Source organism: Girardinichthys multiradiatus, chromosome 12 (assembly GCF_021462225.1).
Source record: "Girardinichthys multiradiatus isolate DD_20200921_A chromosome 12, DD_fGirMul_XY1, whole genome shotgun sequence".
Taxonomy (NCBI): Eukaryota; Metazoa; Chordata; class Actinopteri; order Cyprinodontiformes; family Goodeidae; genus Girardinichthys; species Girardinichthys multiradiatus.
The window spans coordinates 4,604,623-4,617,088 of NC_061805.1; the positions used below are offsets into that span (position 1 = coordinate 4,604,623).

At 42.4% G+C, this 12,466-nt stretch overlaps 1 protein-coding gene across 2 annotated transcripts in view; it reads left to right on the top strand.

Moving 5' to 3' along the window:
* Window positions 1-12,466, top strand: part of LOC124877713 (tenascin-like) — a 253,511-nt gene that overhangs the window by 170,020 nt on the left and 71,025 nt on the right. For both annotated transcript variants that reach the window (XM_047381138.1, XM_047381139.1), the window contains 3 exons: window positions 3,044-3,307; window positions 3,393-3,508; window positions 3,977-4,130. In XM_047381138.1, the coding sequence (XP_047237094.1) occupies window positions 3,044-3,307; window positions 3,393-3,508; window positions 3,977-4,130 (534 nt within the window). The remainder of the gene's footprint in view (window positions 1-3,043; window positions 3,308-3,392; window positions 3,509-3,976; window positions 4,131-12,466) is intronic.

Consider the following 12,466-nt stretch of genomic DNA (forward strand, 5'->3'; position numbering starts at 1 on the left):
CTGTGTAAGGGCTATTTGACCAAGAAGGAGAGTGATGGGGTGCTGCGCCAGATGAGCTGGCCTCCACAGTCACCGGACCTGAACCCAATCAAGATGGTTTGGGGTGAGCTGGAGCGCAGAGTGAAGGCAAAAGGGCCAACATCCAAGCATCTCTGGGAACTCCTTCAAGACTGTTGGAAAACCATTTTCAGGTGACTACCTGTGCGGAGTAGTAATCAGAGAAAAAGGTGGTTACTTTGAAGAACCTAGATTATAAGATATATTTTCAATTGTTTCAGACTTTTTTGTTCAGTATATAATTCCACATGTGTTAATTCATAGTTTTGATGCATTCAGTGTGAAGCTACAATATTCATAGTCATGAAAATAAAGAAAACTCTTTGAATGAGAAGGTGTGTCCAAACTTTTGGTCTGTACTAAATATAGTGCCAATTCACAACACATGTCATCTCAAGGCACTTCACAATGTCAGGTACATACATTCCAATTAATCCTAACCATTGAACAGTGCAGTCAGATTCAGTTATTTATTCAAATTGGATTAAAAGTTTTTGTATTTAAGGAAACCCAGCAGATTGCATTGAGTCAGAGACTTGTAGCAGTCACTCCTTCTGGATGAGCTTGTAGCGACAGTGGACAGTCACTGGCATTGACTTTTCAACAATCCCTCATACTGAGCATGCATGTAGCAACAGTGGAGAGGAAAAACACCTTTTTAATAGGAATAAACCTCCAGCAGAACCAGGCTCAGTGTGAGCGGCCATCTGCCACGACCGACTGGCGGTTTGAGAGAACAGAGCAATAAAGTGCTCAATACACTTTACTACCCCAAATTAGGGTCACAAACAACTGGTTGTAGGCATGAAGTGCCACTACTTGTTCTGGATCTTTGACCTTATCTAGAAATCAGATTAGGATCTTTGAACATTAAGTCTGAGATCCCCTGCAATATGTTGTACTTACTATTATATAGATTCTGTAAAATGAAAGAACCTTTTACAGCCCCTTGTACATAATAGTTTTGCAAAAGAAATGCCACAATGAACCCCGCTTTAGAAGTCACTTTGTTCTTTCACAAAATACAACGCCATCCCCAGAGATCATGGGCTGGGTGCTGCAACAGCAGAATCAATTGGGTGTGGCTTACAACTCACAACCTTCTGTAGTGGGTTTTCCTTTTATGGATTTCCCCAGGGCTGAGGTCTGTGTCTCCTCATGCAAGTGATCCAAATGTATTCAGTCCTGTAACGTTCATGAGCATGAGTGGTCATGGGTTTATCACTACCTCCCAGCTGGACGTGATATTGGTGGATTGATGCCCCACCCCCCCAAGTTCAGAAATTGTCATAATATTATAGGTATGCTTCTGACCCACATGCAGGAAATTACCAGGAGACTTAAACAGTTTTAATGATTTATTGAAACTGATAGGAGAGCGAATGATCGGGTCCAGGGAAGTTCTCGGGTTCAGGCTCAGTGTGAGAAGAGGGGACATCAGGTAAGCAGAGTGAATTTGGAAGGAGAATGAAGGTAGATTAAAGTTTGTGGCTTACCGGTGCAGGGACAGGATTCTGTCTAGGACAGAGGTCTCTTAGAGACTGCAAAGGTTCTGTGAGCGTTAACAGGTGATCTTACATTGGAGGGCCAGCCTTGTCCTTGAGTGAGCCATAGTTTCCTATGGCCATTTGTTTGTTCTGATAACTAACTTCACTAGAAAACTCAAAAAACAGGAATTTGAACCAGGACTTAAACATGGAGGCCATAGGCACCACATAGGATTACACTCAGGTGTCAACTGATCAGCAGCCAGCTCCCCTTATGCTCCTGCTGATGAGCTCAGATGGAATGCAGCTGTGCTGCATGAGCTGCTCAGCTCCACCCTCATGAAAACCTGAAGCTTTTGGAAAACAGGATAGATACAACACAGAACCACAAAGCAGACATCTGACAGAAATGACCAGAGAGCATTTCTTTTGTAGAATCAAATATTTTAATGAAGACATTACAGAACATTTCGATTGAGTTGCAGTAAACAAATGAGTGAAATATCCAGCATCCTCCACAGTAATCAGCACCCCTAGTAAAGACTTGTGAAAAAGCCTTAACAAATTAACTTTCCATAACAATAAAATCAAGACACAGAAAATAACATATACAACCTTTAATTTTAGAGCTTCCTTTTCCCTGAGTTAGAAATAAGATACCAAAGTCTAGTTCTCTTTGTCACTCTTCAGAATAAGAAAGACAACAAAACTGGCCATTTTAAAAAGAAGGATGTGTGTTTACCTTCATTAGTCAGGAAATAAAAATAAATAATCAAAAAAAGCAACTTGCCTGAATGTGCCCATATCTACAATTCGAGCAATTCCTCAAAACTGTAAAACAAGTGAAACTCTGACAGATAAGACTGGAAAAAGACCACCGCAACCTGTTCTCCAGTCATTTAGATTCTATGAATGAATGGAGTAATTTTTTTGTACATGCACAGTCATGGTGGAAAAAAGTACACCCTGTTTAAATTCTACCGATTTTGTATGGATATTCATTGTTAAACGTAGAATTACATGATGGAACATGTAGTTGTTGGTTTTCTACACCACATCATTTTTACATTAAAACCAACAAAGTGACTGAGGTTGTTCTTTCTTTCAACCAAAACTGTGGCAAAAACTTAAAAAATAAGATTTTAAGGAATGAAAAGTTGTTGACACTTGAACTAGGTTGTCCTTGAGTAGTATTTATTTAGTATGGGGTAAGAACGCTGTCAAAATTTTGTCTTCTCTCTAGAATTTGCGTAGACCTATTATTCTATAATCTGTCACGATTAGGCCTGCCTTGGTTTAAGTTATTGTTTTTGGTTTTTGGTTGTGTTTGGCTTAAGTAGATTTGCTTTTTAATTTTTAGGCTGTGTCCAAACCTTTCAACAACTCAGTGCAACATTAACAATCAAGAAACAGTTTCCTCTTTGACTTTAAACCCTTTCTGAAAAAGGACACCTTTGCAGTGTTGACAGAGACCTCTGATTATCCCTGTTTCTCCACAGTCTCACCACCAAAACACCTTACTGTGGTTGAGGTGACTCCGGAAACACTAGACCTATCCTGGGAAAACGAGATGCGAGTGACAGAGTACCTAATCACCTATGTACCCACGGCTCGTGGGGGTCTGGAGCTCGACATGAAGGTGCCCGGAAACCAGAAGGAGGCCAATATTCAAGAGCTTGAGCCTGGTGTAGAGTACCTGATCAGTGTCTATGCCGTACTCAGCAACAAGAGGAGCGTTCCAGTCAGCGCTCGTGTGGCTACACGTAAGTGAAAGCTTTACATGCGGGTTGTTAAAATACATTGTAGAAGATGTGGCTGTAAAACAGTGAGAGTTTTTATCATGTCCAGATCTTCCTGAGCCTGAGGGTCTTACGTTTAAGTCAGTTCGAGAGACATCAGTGGAAGTGCAGTGGGATCCCCTGGATATTCCATTTGATGGATGGAACCTCATCTTCAGAAACACAGTGAGTCTCACCCGGCGGAACCTTCTTAATTCCAGGTGTAAGGAACCTCCCACAGCATTGATAGTTACACACATTGTCCTCCAGCTGAAACTAGATACGGCCTGACCTGTAGCAAAACCCCTACTTTTACCCCCTCCTCCCATTAGTGCATGCATACATAATATTGAGGATCCAGTCGAAAATGTTATAGCCATATAACCAGAAGGCAAAACACAGCAGTAAAAGTTATTAGCAAGCACTGAGAGCTCCATTCATCCAAGTGTTGGTGGCTGAGTGCCTTCTAAGAGAAACTTTTCCAAAGAGAGCTACTGGGATCTGCACAAAGCTACACTGAATTAAATAAATTATCTGTCTCCCTTCCAGGCCAAACACCTCTATAAATGTCATTATATCTGAGTTGTATGCTTTTCTACTGTTTCTGCACACTTTATGCCAGAACCACTCTTTGAGGACTGATGGTTTTTTCAGAAAGAGGTGGACGGTGAGATCCTTAACTCCCTCGGCCGCCCAGAGACCACCTTTGAGCAGTCAGGTCTGGGTCCAGGCCAGGAGTATGAGGTGAAACTGGAGGTGGTGAAGAACAACAAGCGTGGACCGCCTGCCTCTAAGAACATTGTCACAAGTGAGTGAAATCTTGCAGTATAATGATACTCACTGGGTAGGTGTTATGACAACATGGTAAACACATATTAAGTTCTTCACAGTCCTCCCACTTTAATGCATATTTTATTTATGTGTTCCTCAAAATAACCACTGCTTAGAAAATAACTATGTTTAAAAAAAAGAAACTCTAATTTGAGTTGGTCTGTCATATAATTCTAATAAAAGTAACTAAAGGTTTGTGGGTTTATTGTAACTAAATGTGAAAACTTTCAATGGGTTGTAATACTTTTTCCTAGTCTAGTTGTTACAAAAATGAAACTAGTTTGTTTTGCCAGTTGTCTTGATAAATATTCACCACTGTAATCCCTTGGTTCCTTAAAATGTTGTTCTTATATCAGAGCTCTGCTCACTATATTGTTAACTATAATGCCAAATGTATTGCGTTACACCACCAAATCAATGAATTCTGGTGTTTAAATCACTTCCTTGGCTGCAGGTATATAAAGTTTGGTGTGGAGAAACCTGACTGGCCTGAACAGAGTCCTGACCTCAACCTTCTTGAACACCTTTGTGATGAATTAATACAGAGGCTGCAGTTCTGGTTTTCTAATCTAACTATGAACATACTAATCCTCGTGGAAGATGTTTACAGACTAGTTAAAGTTGCTTTTGCTGGCAACGGTGGATCCATCAACAAATTGGACTTTATAGATTAAGAATAGGATGTAATCAAAGTTTATGTAAATGTAAAAGTAGACTGACAAATACTTTTGGCCATATAGTGATGCTATGCTTTCTTATGAAAATAGGTCATCACATCATAATAAAATAATAAAATAATCCACTCCACTTGAGGCAGGAACTCCCCTCCAACCTGAAGAGGACAAGCCACCCTTTTCCGGTCGAGAACCATGGCTCATCCCAGCCGCTTCACACTTGTCTGCGAACCGCCCCAGCTCATGCTGTAGGTCTTGGCTAGAGTGGGCCTGCAGGACCACGTCATCTGCAAAAAGAAGAGTCGAAATCCTCTGGTCCCAAACCAGACCCCCTCCGGTCCTCGGCTGCACCTAGAAATCCTGTCCATAAAAGTTATGAACAGGACCGTTGACAAAGGGCAGCCCTGACGGAGGCCAACATGCACAGGGAACAGGTCCGACTTAGTGCCGGCAATGCGAACCAAACTCCTGCTCCGCTTGTACAGAGACCGGATGGCCTCTAGTAAAGGGCCCCCAATTCCATACTCCTGGAGCACCCCCCACAGGGCATCACGAGGGACACAGTCGAATGCTTTCTCCAGGTCCACAAAACACATGTGGACCGGTTGGACAAACTCCCATGAACCCTCGAGTACCCTGTAGAGGGTATAGAGCTGGTCCAGTGTTCCATAGCCGGGACGAAAACCACACTGCTCCTCCTGAAGCCGAGATTCAACTATCGGCCGGACTCTCCTCTCCAATACCCTGGCGTAGGCCTTACCAGGGAGGCTGAGGAGGCTGATCCTCCTGTAGTTGGAACACACTGTCCGGTCACCCTTCTTATGAAGGGGGACCACCACCCCAGTCTGCCAGTCCAGAGGCACTGTCCCCGACCACCACGCAATGTTGAAGAGGCGTGTCAACCATGACAGCCCCACAACATCCAGAGACTTGAGATACTCAGGGCGGATCTCATCTACCCCCGAAGCCCTAACACTGCGGAGCTTTTTAACCACCTCAGTTACTTCAGCCTGGGTGATGAAAGAGTCCAACCCCGAGTCCCCGCCTCTGTTTCCACCAGGGAATGCGGTGGAGGAGATCCTCGAAGAACTCCTTCCACCGCTAGATAATGTCCCCAGTCAAGGTCAGCAGCTCCCCAACCCCACTGTAAACAGTGTTGGCGAAGCACTGCTTCCCCCTCCTGAGCTGCCGGACGGTTTGCCAGAATCGCTTTGAGGCCAACCGTTTGTCCTTCTCCATGGCCTCACCGAACTCCTCCCAGGCCCGAGTTTTTGCCTCTGCCACTGCCCGGGCCGTGGCACGCTTGGCCTCACGGTACCCGTCAGCCGCCTCAGCAGTCCCACAAGCCAACCACAGCCAATAGGACTCCTTCTTCAGCTTCACAGCGTCCCTTACTGCCAGTGTCCACCACCGGGTTCGGGGCCACAGTAATGGGGGCGCTGTGCCGGTCCGTTGTGGTGAAGAGAGAGCTGAGCCAAAAAGCGAAGCTCTCGATTTACCGGCCTGTCTACGTTCCTACCCTCACCTATGGCCATGAACTTTGGATCATGACCGAAAGATCCCGGATACAAGCGGCTGAAATGAGCTTCCTCTGTGGGGTGGAGAGATAAGGTGAGGAGCTCGGCCATCCGGGAGGGCTCGGAGTAGAGCTGCTGCTCCTCCACATCGAGAGGAGCCAGTTGAGGTGGCTCGGGCATCTATACCGGATGCCTCCTGGACGCCTTCCTCAGGAGGTGTTCAAGGCACGTCCCACCGGGAGGAGGCCCAGGGGACGGCCCAGGACACGCTGGAGGGACTATGTCTCTCGGCTGGCCTGGGAACGCCTTGGGCTCCCCTCGGAGGAGCTGGAGGAGGTCTCTGGGGAGAGGGACGTCTGGGCGTCTTTATTGAGTCTGCTGCCCCCACGACCCGGTCCCAGATAAAGCGGAAGACTACGAGTATGAGTAATAAAATATAAAAAAATATAAAACAGGAATCATATATCCTGTTGTTTGTGGGAAATGTGTTTCCTCTGCAGCCTTTAGGTAAGCTAGAACAAAACAGGAGATGAGATAAAGATGACCGATATGAGAAACCGTGTACTTATTTCCGCTTCTCTTGTTGAGCCTTATCTCTTTTGATTCATGTTCATTATCACATCCCTTCACCCATATAAATGCAGGTTATAAAAACAATTGAGTGATCAGTTCAAGGTGGCAAAATTATACACTTCACAACTCTGCAAAATATTAAAGATTTACATCAAATGATTGTAAATTTAACCTCACTATATATTCTATCAACATGATACATAAGGACTAGAATAAGTCTTTTATTTTTTAAATTTGGACCCAGTGCTAAAAAAGGCAAAGAGAACAATACTTGTTTTGCTTCACAAATAGAGGTTTTATAAACTAAAAGTTTGATTTGATCTTAATTTCAAATGAAATGGTACACTAAGCTTCCACCTTTATTTGTAGGCTTATTAGTTTTGGTACCTGGGTTATCCATCTTGCAGTCGGTAAGAACAGTAAGAAGTGGCATGTCAGCCCTGACTGACAAAGCTCTCATTTACCAGGCGCAATAAGGCTGATATGTATTTCCAGTCCTTGTTGATAAATAATGACATACTCTCTCAACCTGTTTACTTTATAAATCCCAAACTTCAGAAAACTCAACGCTGGGGATCAATAATCTGACCTCCTTGTTGGGGGGCAGAAAAAACTCTACCTAAATATATATATATTGTTTGACTGGTTAATAAAGGTCAGAATGCATCAAATGTATTTTTATTTCTTCCTTGAGTTCCTTTTATCAAATGTGTCCACAGTAAAATCTATGGAGGTGCATTGATACATACAATGCCTGCTGTGGATTCCACCATACAGCAGGGGATTAGATGAAAAAAACCTTTCCCAAAACAGTCTTGCAATATGACCACAACAATGAGCCTTGGTCTTTTACAAATCATAAAACCGGCCATGTCCTGCAGTAATGTGCACTTATATAAATAAATCCCTTTATATCTTCTACATTAACTAGGCTCACTGAGCTACCTCCTTAGCAGACCACAGAAGTAACCACAGTTGCTCAATTAGGTCAAACTTAGGTGGTAAGCCTGCCTAGGGCGTTTTGGGAAAGTAGCAGCATTAAACATTTGTTGCAATTTCTTTATTTTCTTGGGGAAAAACTTTTTTTTTACAAATTAACACTTTTAAAAACCTTTAAAATAGTTTATGATTGGACTAAATTGGACTTAGATTATTAGTACTGTATTTGTAACTTTGTTTTGAAGTCATTACATGTGGCCTATACACGGAGGGGTGGGGGGTGGAGTTGATGTGGTTGCAAAGCATAGAGAGTTAGAGTAAGGCCATGGATCGGACAACCACATTGTCCCCATTTTATAAGGGGACAGAACAAAGTGTTCTAACTACTGAATGTACCGTATTTTCCGCACTATATGGCGCACCGGATTATAAGGCGCACCTTCAATGAATGGCCTATTTTAGAACTTTTGTCATATATAGGGCGCACCGGATTATAAGGCGCATAGAATAGAAGCTACTGCAGTCAAACGTTTGACTGGGGTTGCGTTATGCATCCACTAGATGGAGCTGTGCTAAAGAGAATGTCAACAAAACAGATAAGTCAGTCAGTCAAACTTTATTAATACACTACAAACCAGCGTTTTGATAACTCCATTCACTCTCATGGTAAGGTCTCCTCTACATAGAATTCTATTGAATAGAGCCAACCGCACGTTAGGAATGCATTGGAGTCTATGAAGTTGAAGTTGAAATCAAACGTTAGTTAAAACGTGAAAGGGAACTTTTCCCTGATTCAGTAAACACGTAAAAGAAACAGTTTGATGCACTAAATCAAACGTTAGTACTGTTAACCTTTCCTGTTTCTGTCCCCTGACCGCAGTCTGATGACACAGGGGAGACGCTTTCTCCAGGGCCGAAGTTACTAGTTTCCTCGGGATTAACTCCCTCACTCATACGTTGCTGAGTTGAGCATGAAGAAACAGCATCAAAACACTGAGTTGTTGACGAGATTTGGGGTTCTTTTTAATGACTTTGCAGCACGTAAAAACACAGGGCTTACAGACTCATACACCGCTGCTCCGGTCGCCGTCTCTACCCACCCCACACACACAATAATACCGATGTCACTCCTTCACTCTTGATTCTCAGCTACAGCAGCACACAGTGCCACCTCTGTCCGGAGGAGTAATGTCAACATCTTCCATAACACACACGAAACATACACCCCACACACTGAGCTTCTCATCACATATAGTTCAGGCAATTCCTGCAAAAGTACATTCAAACGTTATACACACACAAGTGGTGTTGGAGTAGGAGTAAGCACAGTACAGGTGTTTACCGCTATTACTTCGGCGACGCCCCTCACTACGGTAGCCGTAATGCTGCAAGCGGTGCGGCTTTGTAGTTTACCAGTCGTACTGAAACGTTTTGACAGAGCGCCGTGTACAACCAGTATGGATCAACCAATTAACCAATTGATCCATATATAAGGCGCTCCGGATTACAAGGTGCACTGTCATTTTTTGAAAAAAATTAAAGGTTTTTAAGTGCGCCTTATAGTGCGGAAAATACGGTACACATTTCTTTTGTGCAGAACAGCCTCCTTGGGTTCACGCTATTAGGGTCTTCATCGGCAGTGTAAATCTTCAAGCTGTTTGAGAAGTAACAGCTCTTCAATGTCAGCTCTTTCTCTGTTGAAAAAAGGTTAGGGTGTATCTCTTGTATAGTTCAAAACCAATGATAGGATGGGCAGATTGTGCAAGGCTTTGTCATTACTATTGAAGGTGTTGCTAAAATCAGTCAGTCAGTCAGTCAGTCATTTTCTACCGCTTATTCCATAGTGGGTCGCAGGGGAGCTGGTGCCTATCTCCAGCAGTCTATGGGCGAGAGGCGGGGTACACCCTGGACAGGTCGCCAGTCCATCATAGGGCAACACACAAACAACCAAGCACACACTCATTCATACACCTAAGGGCAATTTAGAGAGACCAATTAACCTAACAGGCATGTCTTTGGACTGTGGGAGGAAGCCGGAGTACCCAGTGAGAACCCACGCATGCACAGGGAGAACATGCAAACTCCATGCAGAAAGACCCCTGGCCAGGAATTGAACCCAGGACCTTCTTGCTGCAAGACAACAGTGCTACCAACTGCGCCACTGTGCAACCCTGTGTTGCTAAAATCAGTCATAGTTCAATAGGAACTTAGCTGAAAAGCAAAGCTCTCGATTAACTCATCTACTATCCAATCCTCATGTATTTAATGGTTGTGGATCATGATCAAAAGAACAAGATTTCAGAAACAATCTGCTGAAATAAGGTTTCTATGGGAAGAAACTTGTACCATCAGAAACTGAATTTGAATTTCTCTGACTGAATTTGTATTTGTGTAATTTGAAATTAAATGCACTGGTTTGAAAATGAATTTCACTAAACTGAAACTGAATTTTATGGTTTGAAACTGAATTCATTTGCTTTTAAAATGTATTTCGTTGTATTAAAAATTCAGTTTGATTTCTTTCGCTTTCAGGTCTGTAATTCAATTTCAGTTCCAAAATTCAGTTTTTTGTCTACGGGTCCTTGAGGATAGCCACAGATTAATCAAACACAAATTCATCGATTTACGTTTTCACATCAGGTTAAACTTCCTTTACGGCATGTTGAGCTGGAGTAGTGCAGCTACATGAGCTTGGCGGATGTCAATCACTAAGTCAAATAAACATCTATAAGGCGCGTCATGTAAACAAATGATGGTCAAACAGTAACACTTGTGCCACCTGTAGCTATTAGCTAAACATGTCAGATTAGCATAGTTTGCCGCCGGTGTTACGTCGGTCTGCATTTCTCTTGCCATTACCTCAGTGTAACTTCTGTTGCCTAGCAACCGTGTTAGCCTGAAGGTTAATAATGCTGTCTCTACTGTAAAAAACTACACGGTTTTTATTTACCCTTTTACATATTGCTGATGGCTTATAATGCTGTTTTGTTTTAAAATGTTATTGTTTTATGATCTTGTTCATTATTTAGCCATTTAAAATGTTGAAAATATTTTTTGTGTTCATAGATATAAATCTAACACTAGATAAAATATATTGATGACAAATACCATTTGTTTAATTTATTTGTAAAGCTTTAAACAACTTAAACACTCACATATTAACTTTAGGAACAAAGTTTAAATCAGTTTATTTGCTGAGTATAATAATAATAATTATCATTATTATAATAAATAAACCAAACATTAATATTAGATTTAATCTGACTGAATTATATCTGTCTAACTTCCACCCATTGGGGAAACCCAGCGGAGTTTGAAAACAATGTGCCGGGGGTCAGCTGTTCTCTCAGGGTTTAGCGCACCTCAACCACCCGGTCAGCTGACAGCTGGCGAGGCGAGCCGGCTGCTGGGGCATTGGACAAACACATCGATGAATTTGTGCAATTAAGCAATATCTTGATAAACTGATCGGATGTTTTAGGTTTACACAACTACATTCTCGTCTAAAAGCATTATTAAAGTTCAGTTGTTTCACAGAATGCGCAATATAATTTTATTCACAACTTTTCTCTCTCCTCCGGCCTTTTCTACTTCCATTTGAACAATCTACTTCGACCAACAATGAATCATGGGATAGGGTGGGACACGGATGATATACCGGACCCGTCCTTCAAATCTGGGGAAAAGAAGGATGCATTTGTTGGAACCTTGGAGATTGGACAGCATTTGTCGCCTCATCCAGGACGTTATCGGCCTACAAATGCATCCTTCAAAGGATGCAGACCTTAATTTGGACACAGCAATAGTGACATCTGTGAATCAGTAAATCTGTGTTTGATTAATCTGTGGCTTCAAGGACCCAGATGTGTGACACATAAAACTGAATTTTGGAACTGAAATTGAATTTCAGACCTGAAAGGGAAAGTAATCAAACTGAATTTTCAATACAAAGCAAAGCCATTTTCAAAGCAAACAAGTTCAGTTTTAAACCATTATATTCAGTTTTAGTTTAGTCAAATTCATCTTCAAACCAATGCATTTAATTTCAAATTACACAAATACAGATTCAGTCTGAGCAATTCAAATTCAGTTTCTGATGGCACAGTTTCTTCCCATTGCTTTCGCCATAGAGTGAGTTGGCTTTGCCCTAGAAATAGAATTAGATATATCTGAGAAGAAACATACCTCTTCTGCATCGAAATGAGGCAGTTGAGCTGATTTGAACATCTGGTTAGGAGACCTGCTGAACATGTCCGTTTAGGGATTTTCTGAGTACATCCCAGAAAAGACCCCAGGACAGACCTAGAACTCAATTTAGGGATCATATATGCCTTCTACCCTGAGAAAGTTTTGGAACCAACACCCCCCACCCCCACACCTCCAGGGAGCAAGAAGAGTCGTGCAAGGAGTGTCTAGGTATTATGTGGAATTATATCCTCTAAAACTCTTTTTCCAATTAGCGGAGATGGATTGAAAGTTGGAATTCCCAAAGTTCCAAATTCCACGTAAGAAAAACCAAGTGGAAAGATGACTCCAGTATGAATTCCCACTTGGAAAGTCCAAAGTTCCAAACAATTTCTGACCTTTGAAATCAAATGGAGCAACCTTTG